This window comes from Bacillus rossius, chromosome 1, assembly GCF_032445375.1.
Source record: "Bacillus rossius redtenbacheri isolate Brsri chromosome 1, Brsri_v3, whole genome shotgun sequence".
Taxonomy (NCBI): domain Eukaryota; kingdom Metazoa; phylum Arthropoda; class Insecta; order Phasmatodea; family Bacillidae; genus Bacillus; species Bacillus rossius.
The window spans coordinates 146654573-146675150 of NC_086330.1; the positions used below are offsets into that span (position 1 = coordinate 146654573).

General features: G+C 34.8%; 1 protein-coding gene across 1 annotated transcript in view; it reads right to left on the reverse strand.

Annotated features, from left to right (window-relative positions):
- Window positions 1-20578, reverse strand: part of LOC134546258 (E3 ubiquitin-protein ligase UHRF1-like) — an 85296-nt gene that overhangs the window by 43030 nt on the left and 21688 nt on the right. The window contains exons 6-7 of the mRNA XM_063388958.1: window positions 13865-14051; window positions 12687-12909 (exon numbers count right to left, since the gene is read on the reverse strand). Coding sequence (XP_063245028.1) covers window positions 12687-12909; window positions 13865-14051 — 410 coding nt within the window. The remainder of the gene's footprint in view (window positions 1-12686; window positions 12910-13864; window positions 14052-20578) is intronic.

A 20578-nucleotide genomic window follows, 5' to 3' on the forward strand; every position in this document is an offset into this window, starting at 1 on the left:
TAGAAGCAATTTTAAAGACGTATACACGTAACAAAAAATATATATAGCTATCCCTCGAAAAGTTTTAAGTTGACCCTTAATGATTTAAACAATTAAAAAAAACCTAGGGACAGAATGTAATGTAAACTGTAAAATTGTACAAAATTTATTTATAAAAAAAACCCACTCAGATTCACATTTTTCATCTTAGTCATTCATTTTACTTTTAGGTACCTAACATAAACAGTGTTTTAAACATACTTACCCAAATGTCTGAAAATATTTGTTGCTTAGAATAAGACTCTCACCAAACATTTGAAAACCAGAATGTGTAACTATATTTTTAAGTTTATATTAAATGTTTATTATGCATATAATTATATAAAATTAATAAAATTATAAAATATATTTTTATGTAAAAATATCTAGACATGGATTAGTGTTTTTATTTTATAGCACAAAATGGTGTTATTTCCCCCAAATATATTGCACATTTACTTTAATTTTTACAGACATATTTAAATATTTATTTTCAAAATACCATCAGAATTACATAACATTGACAGCTATTACAGCACTACAGCTCAATGCTAATAGCAGCAATACAAAATAAAAATGTACATACCTAAACTTTCAAACAATAAATGGAATAACTGTACATTTTTGCTCAAGTATGGAAAAGGTTTGATTGTTTAGAGATTTTATTTGGTAGAAGGTAGATGGATGTAACTGTGAGAAAAAATTAAATACTAAATTTTTTCTAAATGTTAGAATTTAATCCAGTCAAAAAATGATTTAATCTTGTTACTGGTGTCTTGGTGCTCAATTATAACCTCTATCCATCGTATTTAAGGAACCAGCCACAATTACTTAAAACATGTACGGGCAAACACATGCAGTCTTCACTTTATGGTAAACCTAACCTCAAAAATGTGGTAGGTGACAAATAAAAACATCTAACCTCTAAAGTTAGCAGGATATTAAACACCTTAGAATATATGTATTTATGTATGTATGTATGTGTGTGTGTGTGTCTACACACACACACACACACACACACACACACACACACACACACACACACACACACACACATATATATATATATATATATATATATATATATATATATATATATATATATATATAAAACTGCTTAGTAAATCACTCGTTTTCCCCATCAATTTATTTTTGCTCTTTAATAATTTATTAATCATTCAACCTGCCTGATGTTTAAAAGGCTGAGTAAAGACCACAGATTTAATTAACACAGTAGGTAGAAATTTGCAATAAAAGCACAGGTTGCATTCTTTTATATATGCCTGGAACAATATGTATTGTTACGAACGTAAGCAGTGCCGTGGCGCGTGCAGGTTTGGAGCTGGCTGGCAGCCCCACACAGCCACTGATGTCACGTGGCTGCCCCAATGTGAGACATGCCGCGCGCGCCTGGTAGATTACAAGGATCGTTGTTTCCTCCCTCCTTCCCTTTGATCCCAGCGCGCGCCTTATCTCAGCAACGTAACATGACACCTGACAGCTGCGGAGTTACACAAGCCGCCGACGCGTGTTTCGAGAGAATTCTGCCGTCGGGTCGGCGCGGAATGACGTGACTGGCCCCAGCCGCGTTCGTGAATTCTAGAAGTGGCGCCTGTGATATATAAGACAGGACGCCGGCCTCAGACAGGAGTGAGTGAGTGAGTAAGTGAGTGAGGAGTCTGGAGTTTTCCCGCAGCGGAGTTTCCGGGCGATAGTGGGCAGAGTTCCGGAGCGAGAGAGTCCCGAGCAAAGCGTCAAGTGGAGGTTTGGGATGAAGGGAAGTGCGACGGCGGCGGTGGAGTGAGGTGACGGAGTCCCGTGACAGAGGTCCACGAGGGTTGCTGCGGCGAGAAATGCACCAGAGGTGTGGCTCAGCGAGGTGTGCTGTGTGTAAAAACTGATTGACTGGGGAATAGACATTTCTTTAGGTGTAATTGATTTTTAGGCATTTGTAGAAGATTATTTATTAGTGAAGTAAGTAGTGGCAATCAATAAAACTGTGTAGTGATAAATCTTTAAAAGGGCTATCCTTTACGAACCCAGTAGTTTCCCACAATGATTTATTATTATTTATTTCATTTTAATAATAAATCATAACAGTATTTTAATTGATATAATTTATAAATGTAACAAAAATCTTTACTGCATAAACAAATAATGAACAAGAAACAAGAATGAAGAACTACAGCTACAGAAGAACTTCTTAGACAAATGGTTGCTAGACATAAACAAAATACCACAGAGAACTCAAAATATTGATCTAACTACTGATTGTGTAGCTATGAGTGTCTGGCTACTTTCATTCACGTAGTTTAGTATTGAAGCATATTATTTTGGGTGACATTGCCAAAATTTTAACAGCAAATATTACAGACTGATAAAAACCAAAATATAGTTAGAAAAATAATGTATGCAAACATTTTTCATAGTTTTATTGCAATTTTCGTACCCAAGTTATAATTGAAATCAATGGTATGTAGTTTCATGTTTAAATGTCAATTATGTAGAGTTCTGAATGTTTGGAAGTGAATTCACAGAATTTTCTTCGAAAAAACATTAAAATTAACAAAAACAATTGTTATCGCAAATGTGATAAACATATGTCCCTACAAATAGCATTCCCGGTATTGACTGCCAGTTGCTTGGCAGTACAGTAGATTCCTGGTAGTGCGGACCCAACTGATCCGAAAGAGTTTAGAGAAAAAAAGGAATTTTATTTAAAATTAGGGATGGGTGAGTTGAATCCTCGAATCCTCGAATCTCAAGTATTTGAAAGATTCGAAATTCGAGGGAAAAGATTCGGGATTCGAGGAAAAATATTGATGTAAATGTAGTACTTTAAAAACTTAAATGCTTACAATATTCTTGGCCTGTTTATGTTTTCCTTGGAACACATCCTATTGAGGTACAGTAGAACCTCGTTAATACGTGATGGTCAGGACCGAGATAATCACGGATTACCGAATTTCACGGACTAGCGATTAAAAGCCCGGAAGGTCTTGTCAAGCTTCTCAGTTCTCAGACACCAGCGTGCAGCTGGGTTAAGGCCGTTCACGGTAAGGGCAGACCGTCTTCGAATTAGTGTCTCGGCTTAAAAAAAATACAGCACTGCCTAGCCATTAGTTCACGGTCATTTACAACAGCCCAAGAGAGAAAGATAAGATCGTGCTGACCTTGCACTCTCCCTCCTTCCCCTCGTACAGCCAGACACGTCACTGGCCAGGCGCCTGCTGTGCGTTGGCGGTTGGAAACAAACAAAGGGAGACGGGAAGCAGAAGTAGGACATCCCCCTCAAGTTTAAAGAGTGACAAATGTGACAGCTGAAATGGGGGCGACACAAAGGGTCGGTACAAACAGCGTTGCAGAGTTTGGCGGCCCACGCGATGGCTTGTAGTGTTTGCCGCCGCTGGCCCGCGTGACATTAATTTTAAGCGCTGACAATTTTTACTTCTTTTTTTTCTTCTCTTTTAAATCGTCCCGGATTATCTGATATCCGAATCAGCGCATCACGAATTAACGAGGTTCTACTGTATCGTACTTTTAATTCGTTATTATATAAAAAAAATTATGAAACATGTACTGATTTGGGAAACTTACTTTATATTCATGAACATGGATGCATTGTCGCTACATTGGCATTAAATAAAGCATAAATCACATATGTATTCTCAGAATATGCTAAAAAATAAAATAAAGCACATTTAGGATCTAGACTAAATATGAATCTTTTTTTTTTTTTTAAATAACTTTACTGAGAAATCTGTTACTTAGTAATACAACAATAATGCCGAATTTCATCAAGTTAGGGTCGCACATGTAGTAATAACAATGAAATAATAAACGACAAAAATTAATACATTATACAATTATTATTTTAATCGCAATTCAATTTTAAATATTCTGATACGTTCTATTTATGAATTTTTTTAGGACCAAGTTTGGTTTGTGTAGACTACCAACGTTAAAATATGTATTATCTGAGAATTCCATGATGGCCAACCATGAATTTGTTAGCCAATCATTTTGAGCAACATAAAAAATAACTAATATTAATATAAAAAATTTTAATTGGTAAACTAGAGAAAACACCCCTTCACTTTTAACTTCGGGCATATTAATCACTATGCTTTAGTGAGGCTTAATTTTAAAAGACGCACGACAATATTTCTTATGGCCTAAAACCATTGAAGCCAAGATGGTGCCTTTCAGTTTCCATTAAATATTTCAGGAAAACGTTTACCTTCATTTGGGACTTCAAACAAATGTCAAGTTGGTAACTACAAAATATTGTTCCGTCGGATGTTGAATTTCGTTTTCCGATTTCCGTGGATACATGAATCACTGTACTCACAGATAATGCCTGAATGCCTTAAATCCACCAAGTCAGATTCTACAGCAATTGATGAAGTGACCAGATTCTTACGTGATCCTACAGTTAACCCAGAAATAAACATTCTCGAATACTGGAAAACTCAGTCTGCGTGTTCACCCAGGCTACATAAACTGTCCAAAAAATATTTGTGTTCACCACCATCGACAGTGTTCTCTGAACATTTGTTCAGCACTGCAGGAAACATATTGTGACCAAAAACGGAATCGTCTTGATCCAGACCGTGTCAAAATCCTTGTTTTTTTAAATAAAATTTAAAGGGTTAAATAGTTCTGCATAATGTTTAATTTTTTCTCTTAACTTATAAATTATTTTATAATTAACCCTTGAGAACTGGATTCGGATTCGAGGGGTGGATTCGAGGTACTGTTTGGGATTCGGATTCGAGATTCGGATTCGAGAAAAAAGGGATTTGAACCATCACTATTTAAAATATATAAGATATCTTGACATTTATCAACTTTAGTGATTCTCTAATTGTAAAAGTGTTATAGGTGTGTAATGTGATAACTTAATGTTTATTGAGATGTATTTACAGAGCTGCCAACCTCAAACCACACCCATCAGTAATGGCAATTAGGTATATGAAAAAAGTACGCGTAAATCATGCACGATAAATTTTTCCTGGGGCATTATAACACACTCTCAAGATAAAACAAGGACAATAATATGCAATAGAAAAAGAAAAATATGAATACAATGCATATTAATGAATAAAAAAAATCTATTAGAACAATACAATCATCTGAATATGTAAGAAATATTAATAATTTTACTGGATATTTTGAATCTTCAATTCAAAGTATTCAAAGTTAAACTTTAAAGCAACTGTCTTTTTATTTGCTTTTTTTTATCCTGGTTGAATAAGAAATGTCATGTAAACAAACAACAAGACAAACACAAGGACTTGTAAACAGTAACTGCGTTCGTTACTTTCGTTTCTTCAGATGTAGCGAAAAAACGAAGATATAGATTTATTGCTCGTCACGGCTTTAAAATGTTCTGCATGTTTCTTTGATTCAATATGCCGTCTACAGTCATCCCTTCCACCATATGCAATCGAAAAGTCACACGTGCATACATTACAAAACCGTGGCGTTCCAAACATTTGAAAACGACAAGCATGGCCATTCTTTTGAATATTTAAGTCGAAAGTTCTGAAGACTTGCGTGTTTTTTTTTCCCCCAGATACATATTATTCTGTCACACGCTTCATTTCTAAAACCGGCACTGAAGAACACAACACTATCGAAAAACATAAAAAAAATTCACGTCTGTAGACACGACAAAAACACTAATATGAAAAAAATGGCTTTCAAGAAATAAATTAACACAACACAGGTTAGCCAAAGTACCGTACAAAAATTATCGTGATTTAAGTAGCCTTCAAACGATAAGTCCGAGAATATGTACTAGTTGTATCGTACAACGGACGTAATACCATCCCATTATTATTTGAAAACACGAGAATTAATTTACTTATTTCGACAGTACATCGTACATGCGCACACTTACTAGTTCCGTTATTTGTGCAACCAAGCGATGTATTCAAACTGCGTTCACGAAACAAGCACAGCAGAAACGGAATTTTCTCCGTTACCATGCAGCACAAAGCCTCGTTTCCGTAATAAACCAGCGATGTTCCGTAATTCTGTAATTCGGGGTTAGCATCCGTAATAATTACGGAAAATCCGTAATTGTTGGCAGCTCTGTATTTACAACAAACACACTGTTGCATTTAAGCAATTATTCTGCAATCTGAAAAAATGGTAACCCGAAAAGGCCACAGTGCAAATTGGTTCAGATTAACGGGACTTGATTGTACATCAGCCCCTCGAAGTAACGCTCTAATTCGTTCCAGGAAAATAGAGCGCTAATCAAAACAGCGCTAATCAAATACGTTTTTGCCATAAGAGTGCATGTTATTCATAATAATTGGTTCTCCAGCCACTTAAATCTGTTTGTTTACTTATATGTAGAGATGGTGATTTATAGCATTTAAAATAATAACATTTAGCATTTCAAATTTAAAATTTAGCATTTTGTAGCATTTTTAAAAATAAGATTTAGCCAATTCTCTCATTTTACATTACCGAAGAAAAGTATATTTTTAAAAAGCATTAAATAATACACATATTAATTATTAACAACCACAGAAATAAAGATCTAGCACAACTACAAAGATAGACTATCTTGGCAGGTTTCCAAACATCTTTTTAGCACTTATGAGTGCAATAAATGAATACTTAAAATTACAATAAATAGTGATGAGTCGAGTCACCCTATTTCAGCATCGAGTCGAGTTCGAGTTAAACAAAGAAATTTATCTTCGAGTCGAGCTCGAGTCGAACTCATAGAAATTTGTCTTCGAGTCGAACTCGAGCCGATGTCATGGAAATTTGTCGAGATGAGTCAAACTTAGCGAGGTTCAAGTGGCAGAATGATGAGCGAAATTAATATGTTAAATATTTCTCAATATAATATATGTAATTAAATATGAAAACTTTGAATTATTGAAGGTTGCCCTACACATTTGATTTTTTGTATTTTTTTTAAATCTTCATACAGACGCTTTAAGTGAAAATGCACATCCATGTGACGAATCAAACGTGAATTTGATGATGACTGAGTCTTGTAAATTTTTTTTCAGTACTTGCATTTAGCTGTCTGATGATCAAATTTTTCAAAAAATTCCCAAATCTCTGCTCTTGATTTCTATTCGTCACTTTGTGACGTCCCAGGCCGTACAAACATATCTATTCCACTAATACTAAACCGTTTATGATTAATACGACGCCGGCGACGCAAATTCAAGTGTAAACATAAACTTCAACAGCCTCAATTTTACGTTCGGCCATGGAAAACTGGTTGGAGATTTCAATTATTGTTGATATCGATTTGACAAAGTGGCAACATTCCCTGGCTGTATGATGACTTACGTAGGCCATTGGCCAAGAGTTAAAATGGCGGCTATCTAGTGTTTAGTAGTAAATATTATTTACCTCCAAAGCTGCCCAAATATTAACGTGGTCTTGTTCATGACTGAATCTAGAGAACATTTTTAAATTCCGTTATAGTTAAATAAAGGTATTTTGTTGCAGTTATAAATATTATGTGCATATTGAAGGATGGGATACACAGTTTGCGGTTATAAACGATCGAAAATTAAATAATCTTCCGACTTCGTTTTCAAGGTTTTCAGTGTTGGATCAGAGGTTTTCCAATAGGTAGGCCTAAATAATACATTTTATTTTATTTTAAAGTGCATGGTTTCGGATAAGTACCTTCACTATTGGAAGTTGTGCAACATTATAGTCGAGCCAAAAACTAAACTTTGACGAGACTCGAGGACACAATCTTAATCAACTCGGTTTTCGAGTCGAGTTTAGTTTCGCTGGCTCGACTCGACTCGCTCGATTTTTCGAGTCTCGACCCATCACTAACAATAAATATTTTTTAGCAGTGTTCATGGCCATAGTTGATGTAGAGTGCACAAATAATGTTATTGAAACTGTTTTTTTCAATTTTTTTGATTCGCTTTTTCAATTTTCGCCTTCTTTTGGTTTTCGATCATGCCAGAAACCGTTGCTTGCCGTTTTACCGACTTTTTTCCTTCATCCAATTTCTCGGTGAATCTTTTTTTTTTTTGCAGCCTGATGTCCCTCAGATTTAATGTGCTTTACAAGTAAGCTACATTTTTTTTTTTTTCCACTCCAGACGGCGATTACATAAATTGCGCATTAAAATATTTGCATCACTTTCGTAGAACTGTTCACTTTTGTATTCATTTATGCGATCGCGAATGGAAATTACGTTTCGTCCCATTTTTACCACGAGAAATGACAGTATACAACACATTCACGAGTATTCACGTATTTGTAAACACACCACCTTCCACAGACTACACAAGAACGCGGCTTTGACGTGAAATACAGCCGGACAATGGGAATTGTTAGCGCGGCGAAGCAGAGATGTCGCAATATGGCAGCCTAAAAACTTGTACTCTGCAAGATGACGGACACTCTTCCAGCTAGTTGTTCTTTGCTTTGTTTATAATCGCGAGGCACGCATGGCCATTTTTCATTCAATATTTACAAACAATAGTGTTGTGAATGACGTGGCAATAAGATACTTGTGCTGAATACGCCATAAAATGATGGTTTACTTTGATACTGAACTGAAACGAAATACAATCTGTAAATAAATTGTGTAGAGTGAAGACGAATCTACGTTTTTTACATTGATTTCGCATTTATCTCGGAATAGTCTAGATTTCGCATTTTATAGCGGAAAAAATATAATTTAGCATATTTTCACATCTATTTCGCGAAAACGAAAAATCACCATCCCTACTTATATGACATTTATTTCGTTTAAATGTACGTATTTAAGTAACACAGGATAAAGTATGTAGTACTTATTAGGTTTAGTAATTAGTTTATATTGAAATCAATTCTAAAAAGAGAGTAACTTTGTGTACGCACGACTAGGAGTCAGCGCAGCCTGTCATGCAAGATGTAAACTAGCCTCGAAAGCTTCTGGCATTTCCCACTAGAGCTGCTACTGAGTTGCAAGATGGCATAGTATGTATAAACATTAGCTAAACACACACGTAGGCATCGGAAAATGTATTTATGAAATATGATTTTCTGTGCAATTTTAATTAGGCTTTAAAAATATGCGATGGAAGCGAATAACTATTACATAAAAAGGTAATATCTTTTTTTGATTCGTCATAATGTTTATGTTACACAAGTGCCGTCTTATTTTTAATTTGTTGCATTTTGTTTGTTACATTGTGCACGTATGAAAATAAAATAAATTATGTGGACGAGAAAGAGCGCTACTTCGAATATATGACCGCGCTACTTCAAATCATGCCCTAATTAATTGGCATCGTTACTTCAAAACAGCACTAATCGAACAGCATCACTTCGAGGGGCTGGTGTACTAATATATAAAGTAGGGATGGGTCGGTACCGGTTCTCGGTTCTCGGTTCCTACGGTTCTCAGCATTTTAACCGGCACCGAGAACCGCAGCTAAAATGTCAGTACCGGTGCCGGTACCGGTACCGGCAGTATAGCAAAACCCTTTACGAAAATAGTCCTTCACTATAACTTAACTGCAGCATGAAATGGCTCAACTCACGTCCAATCCACATATGAATTATTTTTTTGGACTTCCGTGGAATAATATTCATCTAACTATAAAATAAATTACACGTGAAAATATTTAATGTTCTCGCCACATCTGTAAACAAAGTACGTTTCACAATCAAAACATAACAGTTGAAGGTGCCATAGATGTAGTTCATAGATGTGTGCAACTCTATAACGTGCCACACCAAAGATGTGAGAACAGAAAGACGCCATGTTTGTTTCAATTTGTTTTTAAAAATAGGCAGTTAATTGAGTCGTTGATACGTAAGTAAGGGTGACTGGTGTGTTGCAAATTCCACAGAATATTTTTTTAATAGAATTAATTATTGATTAAAAAATTTCCGTAATAATTTTCGGCATTATAAAAGTTTATGCATTTTTTTGTGCATTGCTTTAGAATTTAAGTTCACTGCATCTGCAGCCATCTAGTGTAATACATAGTAACTTTCTCTTTTTGGCAAACGGGATTTTTTTGAAGGGGGAAGTTTATTTTTTTTTATATATATTAGTTAAGTGGTGTATGGATGTGTAGGTGTATTTTACTATTGGCTGGTCAAACAAAATGCTTTTTGACACTTGTAAAGTATAATTATTCTGGCCAAATAGAGCCAATTGTGTAAGAAATGGCATCAGAAGTGTGGCAGTTATTTACTGTTGACTGTGCAAACAAACTGAATTAAATGTAGGCAATAAGTTTGATGGACAATTTAATATTTTAATTCTTTTAAAGTTCACCATCATTGTATTTATTTCCATTATTGTAACATCTTTTTATTCCTATGTTTTAAAGGAGGGTGTATGTAGATTTCTTGAAGTAATTACTAGAATTATATAGCAAATTTTAGTTTTATTAAGGTTGGTGTGTTTACTGTAGCTTGAAAACTATACTAAACCTTTAAATTTGCTTTGATAGCCTCTTTAAAGACTGAAAAATTATGCCAATGCATTTCTTTGCAAGCATACAATAAAAAATATTGAGGACAGAACAATACAAACAAATTATTATTTTCAGTGTTATAAACAGTAAATTGTTGAAGATGTAAGTCTGGACACATGCTTTTTAGTGCTTTTTTGTAGCCAAAACAATAAATAATTTAATACTTAAAACACCTCATAAATAATGTGTGAATAATATTTATTTTTTAAGTCAGAACCAAGGAACCGAGAACCGATTTTTAAGAACCAGTACCGAACCGAGAACCGGGAAAAAACAGGAATTGACCCATCACTAATATAAAGCAATTTTTGATATAAATTTAATGTGCAGAATATAGCACATGTTTTACACAGTTAATTTTTATTGAGTTGAACTGCTGAAAAAAGTTGTTTCCATAGAGGTGGACGAGATCTTGAAACTTAGGATAAAAGTACGGAAAGATACCATTCCTAAAACTTTGGGAATACCAATTATTTTAAAAAAAATTTCTTGAAAGCAATTTTTTATTTTATAAAAACATTTTATGCTTACATTTTTGTCAAATCTAAATCACATAACAAACCACTACTTTGCACATGTATTCACCAGACAAAGCACAAAAATGTCAAAAGCATGCACATATCTGTGAAACGTAATTCAACCCTCATTCATAAGTGCTGTTAAAAATAAAATCTCTGACTAAATAAAGTACTCAATATGATGACACATATTTTTAATAATATAATTTGACTTTTGATGAACATCAACATAAACATCTTTACCATGTCGTTAGGTTATAGCTGCAACTGAACTTTCCATAGCTGATGTTTGTCCAACAGCCGATAGCGTAGTCAGATCTGCGCGTGCATCTCCTCCCTCCTCGTATAGCTAACTGTATGCCACAGTACATCTGTTGTTTAACAATTTAAACCAGAGTTTGTGGCATCATGCCCAACTTTTTTTTTTGCCTGTGGCAATTTTGTTCTAACTGATATTTACAGACGCGCCATTTAAGACTGGTGCAGTAAAATTAACATTGCACTAAATGAATTTGCACAATTTGAAGACATGCTATATGAGGAATTGGTGTATTGTAAAAGTACATCATGTCATCAGTAAGAATGGCACTGTAATAAGTGAACACTTAAATGTCATATTTTTTGACTATTGTACTATCTTTTTGAACCAACAGAATTCATTAAAAATAAAAATAATAACACCAAAAACTCCTGATTTTAAAAACAAAATTAGCCTAAAAATAACATATTCTCAAAAATTTGTATAAATGGTGCGCCTACAATTATTTGTATAATTTTAAATGTTCCCTGACTTTAAAAAGTTTGAGAACCACTGCTTTAGATGTTACCCTCTTTTATAGCATAATCGTGGCACGCGCATCATCGCCACACCTATATTGTAGGGCGTCAAAATTTGGATACAAAAAAAATCTCACGTAATCGCTGCATATTGTTTTTGGTCCCGCTATAAAATTTGGAGCGCTTTGTGTGGGTATTTTTTCCGCATAAAACGATGCGTTTTAAAGTATAAATCTAATATCTATTCGGACATTACTACTTATTTAATTAACGGAAATACGAAGTTGTCTGATGCGTAAATTTTCTTTTAAAGACTTTTTAAACGTTATAACCTTTATCTGTTCTTCTGCATCACCGCGGTGTACCGCTTATAAAAATGTAGCCAGCGCTAGTTGCCATCATTCATATTTGGTTATGTTGCTTCCCGTATAGAGCGTGCACACGTAGTCTAAAATTGATACTAATATCTCGCCGATTGCATGCAACACGCTCTCTCTGTAGAGTGCTGAGTTAACTGCATTTGATGGCCCCGCACTCTTTCATGGTAAGTGTGTACTACGACGATGTTTACACATATGTTCAGGCTCCCATTCGGATCACAGAAATTGTTTTTCTATTTAAAATTGAAGAAAGGTTTTTGTTGCATGTCTTATTAATTTAAATTGTTTGGTGTGCTATTTTATACTTCAATTTTTAAATAAACGTACTTTTAATGAATGGGTTTTGTTTTTATGAATAACTTTACCTAACAAAAATTTTTTTCCTCTCACATAAACATCGCACCCCTAATTTTCAAACTTGATTTTAGTATAAAATGTGAGATGATTACGCGATAAAACATGGTAATACAACAGCACAGCTTCCCGGGCTGTTGATTATCTGTTACCTGGACACGGAATTTCCAGCAGCTGCCCACCTCCACCCCCGGGATGGAGCCGAAATGGTCACGAGGTACGATGGTGCACTCCTTGGTCTGGCCAGCGCATGCCATACCTTTACCCCAATCCCGCTTGCAGGTGTAGCGTTTAGCGTTGCTCTTCGGCACATTCCTCAACTTCTCCCCCGCCTTCACTATCTCATTTTCATCTATCTTGCACCTCGGACAATACCTGCGCAAAAAGACAACAGTTCAGGAGCTCTAGCGTGGGAGAGTTCAGCACAAACACCATAAAAAAAAGCAAGCAACTACACTAGGCTTCCAAACAACCTATGAATATGTATCCCTAGTACTGCTCTCTCAGAATATGCTAAGGTTCTTAGAGATACTGCATTTGATACAGACCCAGAGAAATTTTCATTTTTTAAAACAACCTTCTTTTTTAGTAGTTGACACCCTACAGTTTAATTTATACAGATTAGTGGTTGCTAAGCATTATTTTATTTATAGAAATAATAACTAACTACCCAGCCCCGAGGAATAGGATTTGCTCAAATACTTTTAAAATGTATTGCAACTCTTCACTGATTAATCAAATACAAAATTAAGCACCATTAGGCAGCAAGAGACAGCACCAATCTTGATCAAAAGATACTGGGCCAACCAGGAAAGCTCTGCAAGTCTATGCACCTTCCTAGAAGAATCCGCTTGTAGGTAGTTGTATCACCATCCAGTGAGTTTAAGGGGCGTATTAGTGTTTGTGAGGCGGAATGATAAGTGTGACGCTCGCTAGCGCTTCTAGCGCAGTATTGCCTTTAAGTGCAAGGCTGTGACTGTGGTCTTCTCATCGTGCATAGGACAACTATAAGATTCAAGCAGTAACCATAATATTTATGGTATATTAATGAAGAAAGGTGTAATGCAAGACCCTGGATTGCTTTTGAAATATGTATCAGATGTTTCAGGCCTAAAAATTATCCTGAAAACATACAGTTTTTGCCAAATTCACTGTTCTAAAAATAGTTTAAAAACGAAATACGGAAACAAAACTACTTATCCGCCCTCAGTTTGTTCTTAAATGCTTTTCATAAACAAACACCACTCGGATATCTTGAGCAGTTTTCAAATCACAATTTTTTCTTCTCCTGAACCTCTGCACGCCGTACGTATGAGCAGGTGGTACTCACCAGTACTCGGAGTCCGGTATCTCCTCGAGCGGAGGGTCCAGGCAGGTGAGGTGGTAGGCGGAGTTGCACTCGTCGCACAGCATCTGCTGCTCAGGGTGGTCCTTGCCGCCGCACTCAACGCAGCTGCACTCCCGGCACTTGCGCTTGGGGTTGTCCTGGCAGTGGGCGCACACGGGAGGCATCTTGCCTGTCACACCACCGCGTGTCCTATCAGTGCTGCTCACAACCACACTTCACACTACACTCACAAATACCCGGTGAACCAACTACACGACTCTTCATTGCTTTATCAATACAAACATTATTTTTTTTTTGCTTTCTCGTATGTGCATACGATTATAATGAAATTTTGCACACTTGCCCTTTGAAACAGAAGGATGATTACTGTCTAGGTGAGATAATGTAAAATAGGTGGCACAAGAGTCGCATTGGATAATTACCAGTGAATTTTTTTTATGATAGTTCCACTTTTCTATGGCTGAATAATAATTGTGGCGCGTGAGTCGGATCCATGGAGATATATTAAGTCTATGGATTGGTTGTCTGTTCTGAAGTTGAAGTTAACTGGTTAGCAGCTGGATAGCAAAAAAAAATCCATGGATGCTACAAGCTTGGAATTCCAAAATTATCTTGTTTTTTTTCCAGGTTTTACAGACCTGAATCGACTAATTCCCAAGACCTTTCAGACATGAAACATCCTGCAGCACCACTTGATAATGACTGATTTTATCTGCAGTAAAAGAAGGTTGTATGTACCGTTCAAATGACCCATTTTCATATTGAAACGTGCATAACAAAATAATAAATACATGATAAAGCCATTTTTCTCTGAAGAAAACAATTTCAAACGACTTCAACCACACCTTAATGTTTTTACTCAGTAGAACTCACCCTATTGAAATTAATTATTGGTAATTCTGAAGGAAATCCACTTTTCTGAAAATAAAGTTATTGCAATTTTACTCCCTGATACAATTTACAATCATTCAAGTTTACTTGTAGTTTACCATTCTGAGTTGTTAGGTTAGTGGTCACAATTAGTGTGTTATCATAAAAATCAGTTGGAATAGGTTGGCTACATTTAACATATTTTAAAATAGTGAAGACAGTTGGTTAGGCTAAGTTAACTACATTAGAATACTTTGAATGCATTTAAACGATTGGTTATGAACTGCTTATAATAGCTAAGCTAACCTAAAATTTAATGTCAAAATTAATAATTAATAGTACTGTACTGAAATAGAAACCACTTAATAGAATGAGTATAACCAAATTTGTAAAGTTATTTAAAAAACAAATAATATTAACTACAATTATTTAAAAGTTGAGGAAACCTGATTTTGAAAGCTATTTTCAGGTTTTCTGATCATGGCCATTAACACTTCATGGCACATTGTGCTGTTTATTCTCTAATTTTTTTTCCTCGAATATCTAAATGATTTCCAATTGCAGTCTGGTTTTTGATTTCATATATTTTGTTTAATATTAACACTAAGCCCTACCTACGCATCCAGTCCATACAAACAATGCAGAAACCACAAATATATTCTTCTAGAAGACATTTCAGTCATTATCTCCTTACTACAACAAAAATTAATTTAAATTTTATCTGTAATTTTTTAATGTTTCCATATTTTATGAGGTACCTAAACCTAAATAAAAGCGGTAATTTCTGTTTCACTTTTATTAGCACATAAAGAAATTCCAGAAATATGTGAATTCCCAGACATTTCCCAGGATTCCCTGATTGTTTTAAATTCCCTGACTTTTCCCGGTTTTGTAGTCCTGTAGCAACCATGAAATCATAGCTGTTTTAAGGCTTAAACGTATACATAATATCGGAAGTTGATGCAAATCCTTTGATACCAAGAGTCAGTATAGCAAAAAAAAAAAAAAAAAAATACTCGGGGATGCTGATATATGATGAAGCAGGACCAACTTTTGGCCACTGGTGTTTCGTCAAAGTGTAAAAAATGAATGGTGGTATGTACACAAAATGTTCCAGATAGTGTGAGGAAGAGCTTGTGGAAACTGGACAATTTTGTTAGGTGTCAGCCTGAAAATGTGTCAAAACAAACAACAATGACCCAGTATTTTTCAAAACAGTAAATGTTAGATACTGTTTGTTTTTTGCAAGTGTTGATTTGATACATTTTTAATTGTAGTTATTGAATTAAATTCAGTTAAAATAATTCAGTTTATTGATACTTGTATATAATTTTCAGCACATTACGATAATAATACGTAATTGTTATTTTTGAGTTAATACAGTACTTCATTTGAGTAAAATTTGTTTTTATGTAGCAACTGAATTTGAATTATGTATTTCCTTTTTAAAAAGTTTTCCCTGCTAAAAAGTTTTTAGCATCCAGCCCCTTGAAAAAGTCTTTAAAGGGTTTTACTGTATATAAATATGAATTAATGTTTCTTTGTTTGTCCCGTATGCATTCCTATACCATTCCTCCTGTTGCTATGAACCTTTGGTGAGTTGTTATATGCATTCCCGCACATGTTTCTAAATTAGTACAACCATTTTACAATAAGTGGCGTGCAAATAATTTCAACTAATGTGTGTATTTCATATAGTTTAGTGGCAGTTACATATTTTTGTTTCAGTGTGCACACGTGACAGAAATGATTGAAATAAATATAAAAAAGAGATAGAGACATTATAGAGCTACAGATATACATGTCTATAGGAGTGACAAAGATCAGGTATAAAAGGAGAAAGATAGTGGGAGATATATTGGGATATATAGATAGAAAGATAAAGAATTAGAGAGAGATAATGAGATGCTTTGAATATATGTACCTACTTCAAACAAATTACAAAAAAAATTGTATGAGGCATTATAACACATGCCCTCTTTTATCGCATAATCGTCGCACCTATATTTTAGGGCATCAAAATTTGGATAAAAAACCTCTCGCGTAAATGTCGCATGATGTTTTTGGTCCCGCTATAAGATTCTGAGCGCTTTATGTGGGTATTTTTACCGTATAAAACAATACGTATATTTTAAAGTAGAAATCTAATATTTATTCTGACATTACCACTTACTTATTTAATTAACGGAAATACAAAGTTGTCTGATGTGTAAATTTTCTTTTAAAGACGTTTTTAAACGTTATAACCTTATAACCATTATCTGTTCGTTGGCATTGATGTGGTGGTGTACCACTTATAATAATGTAGCCAGCACTAGTTGGCATCATCCATGTTTGGTTATGTTTAGAGGTACTCGAATTTTGTTAATGACGAAATCGCGAAATTTTACTAACGATTTTGGAACTACATTCTAAACACTTACATATGTGTTTCCAAACGCCTATTTTGATTTTACAGCATTTCGTTTTCACGAAATAACTGGCGATGCCGCGAAATTCATTACTATTCACGATATTCTTGTTGTTTCACGAAATATCTGCAAAATGTCATAATTTTAACGCACTATGAATATTAAGTTTCACAATAATACTTTTACCGCAAAATGTATTCGTTTAGTAATCCAAAACATCGTAAGCCATCTTTATTATGAGATGTGCCATAGATAAACTGAAGCAAAATAAATACCAAACACTCGGCCTGAAAGCGGCACCCATTTATAAGCGTTCCTAGTGGGATGTGGATGAAGTTAGCTGTTTGGCCATATTCGTTTCCGTTGTTGTATTGCTTGTAAATAATAACAGAGAGGTTATAGGATTTTAACATTGCAATACGCCGGTCATGTGAAATGACCAAATGAGGTTTGAAAAGATCCTACGTTCCATGTAAATAGTTAAATGTGAACAAAAATAGGTAGTTGCGAATTGTTCTGTTTGAAGTTTACTTGGTTTACTTGATGCTTCACAATGCCTAAGGTCATATCAATCAGTGTTTGAAAGAGCTAAGGAATACGAGCAAGAAGGATTCATTGTTTTTAATAAAGAAAAGCTGATAATGATGTCTAAATTTTGCAATACGGTAGTAGATTGGAAAAGGAAAGATACTTGTGAAAAACACTGCAAACAACGAGCATCTCATTTAGAGAATAAAAAAAGTCAAACATAGCCATCAGGTTGTGGAGTCAAAAGGCAAGTGACACTCGAGGATAATATTGTTCTTCATAAACGAGCAAAGGAAATTAAAGTCAAATTTGCAAGCGATACAGTGCGTGCATTTGTTTCTGCAAATATTCCCCTAGAGAAGCTAGATCACCCAGCTATGAAGGAATGGGTTAAATGAATACATGAAAGGTAATTAAAGGAAATGTGTTACGGTTCTTACATCCTAATAAACACAATTTGATGGGAAAAGAGGCCGGAAAATGTGTAGTAAAACAAAATTATAGTAAATTAAAAAAAAAACTTTTGAGCCTTAAATTTTATAGGTACCATACTCATTGTAATTAACTAATTTTTTAGGGAACCCTTCCTTACATATTTACCAAACTATTTGGCCAAAGTGGCCAATACTACAATACAGGAAAAAATAAATTCTATAAAGTTTTGTGCAGGAACATAGCATAGGCCTATTTAATACTCAAAATGTTTAAATACATAAACACAGACTGTAAAATTCTAGACACTATTTGTGATGTAAAATTTAAGCTTGAGACAGTCTAACTAAACTAAGCTAAATTAAAAAAAACTTAACAAAATGTATTCCATTCGATAAATTTTAAAAAAAATGCTGTAGAATTTTTGAAAATTATTTTACATTAAGTAATATGGGCACGTATGTATAGTGAAACCTCATAGAAACAAGGCCTACCTACTACTGTCAAAGAAGAAACTGTCCTGGTAATAAATTATTGTTATAGCCAAATAATTTTACATACATATATTATGGAGAGATGATGAACTTCGTTAAGGTGTTGTATATAAATTACCATATTCTTTATAACAAGGTTCCACTTCACTAAATATACATGCTTACATAAATTTATTCACGTATATATTCATTGCAGGTGCTGGTGACCTGCCAAATGCAAATACACTACGATATTCATACATGCAAATTTTGAAAATAGAAGACGAAGCAAAAATAAAAGAAGCCGTACTAGATCAGCCCATTGTGATTATATGCGATGAAAGAACAAATCGCAAAGGAGTGTGCGTTTTTGTGATAGTGTTCAGAATTCTTTTGGCAAGTGGTGAACACAAAATGCTTGTGGCAGGGGTTAATGTTTGAAACAATGCAAATGCAACTGAATCTTCGAGAGCGGTTGTGGACATACTGTCAAAGTATGGAGTTTAGTAGGAAAATGTGTTTGCTTTCATTTCAGATGCTGCCAGATACATGGGTAAATGTGCCGAACTGTTAAAAGTACTTGTCTCTGACAATATTTTACATATTCAGTGTTGGGCACACAAGTTAAACCTAATTGGAAATATTTGGTCCAGTGAACTTGTTGCCTTGAATGAATGTGTGGTGAAGACCAAGACAGTGTATCTTAACACACGAAAGAGAAACATCACTACCTTCAGCATCTACAAGAATCCAATGCCAACCCTAAACTTTTCCCTTCTCCAGTAGTAACCTGCTGGAATTCATGGTTCCATGCTGTAGAGTACTTAGATGAGTATTTGAATCTTTTGGTCACATTCTTCAAAAAGGAAGATTCTGACTGTAGTGCTGCTGTTGAATATTTCAAGCAACTTGATGACGATGAAATAGCAGTACTGAAATGTCAAGCCAAATTTGTGGTAGAATACTGCAAACCATCTGTCAACTTGCTGATAAGTTGGGAGGATCTTCTTATCCTTTTGCTCATAAGCTAAATTCCAAGTTGTAAGATTTGAAGACTGGCTTTAAACTTACCAGTGATCGAGTTTTTAAAACAGAAACATCATCTCTGGTAGCTAATCCTGCTTGCCTGAAAGCATCAACTGCAGCTAAACTTGCTGCTACAGGCCAGAAGTGTTTTTCTGAAGCTCTCATCATTGATGGGAACTGATCCTGCAGTCATTTTTTGAAAACGTTGGAAAATTGTATGACCCACGAGAGATCATTGCTGGAGGTCCTGAAGTTGATGCTTTAGACATAGAGGTCAGAGTCAAAACGCTTCATTTCCTCTCAACAGTGTCACTGCATCAAGTTCTTGAAGGGTACACCACAACAAGACAGGCTGTCATTAATGCAAAAGACGGCGATGTAGATGTACTTGCAATTCTGCTGTCATTAAAAAATGATTTCCATGAATACTCATGTTGTGCAATAAAGTATCTGTGGGATACCGGCAGCAAACGATAGTGAGGAGAGCGTTCTCCCAGTACAGCAACATCATGACAGACAAATGTACAGCATTAAAAGGAGACAACATCGAAACTATGCTTGGAATGTGTTTTGGAGAAGTCTAAAACAAGTGTTATTTTAAAGACACTAAATTAAATTACATGAAAATATCTTATTTCATTCTCCAGTTTGTTTAAAAGTAATGTGTATATAATCTACTAGATAACATTTCCACTTCTGTAAGGCTTACGCAGGAATCTAGTGATTGCTGTATGAAGTATCATTTACAGCTTTGTGTGTGTATCATGAAATTAAATAATTAGTAGAACAAATGCACTCATTTAACAAAAAAAAAAAATTTTTTTTTACCAAAATATACCACCGAAATACTTTTTTTTAACCGAAATATAGCACCGAAATCCTAGAGTTTATTTACCAAAATCAGGCAGTTTTATTTTCCATTTTTCATGGGCTCTAAGTTATGTTGCTTCCCATAT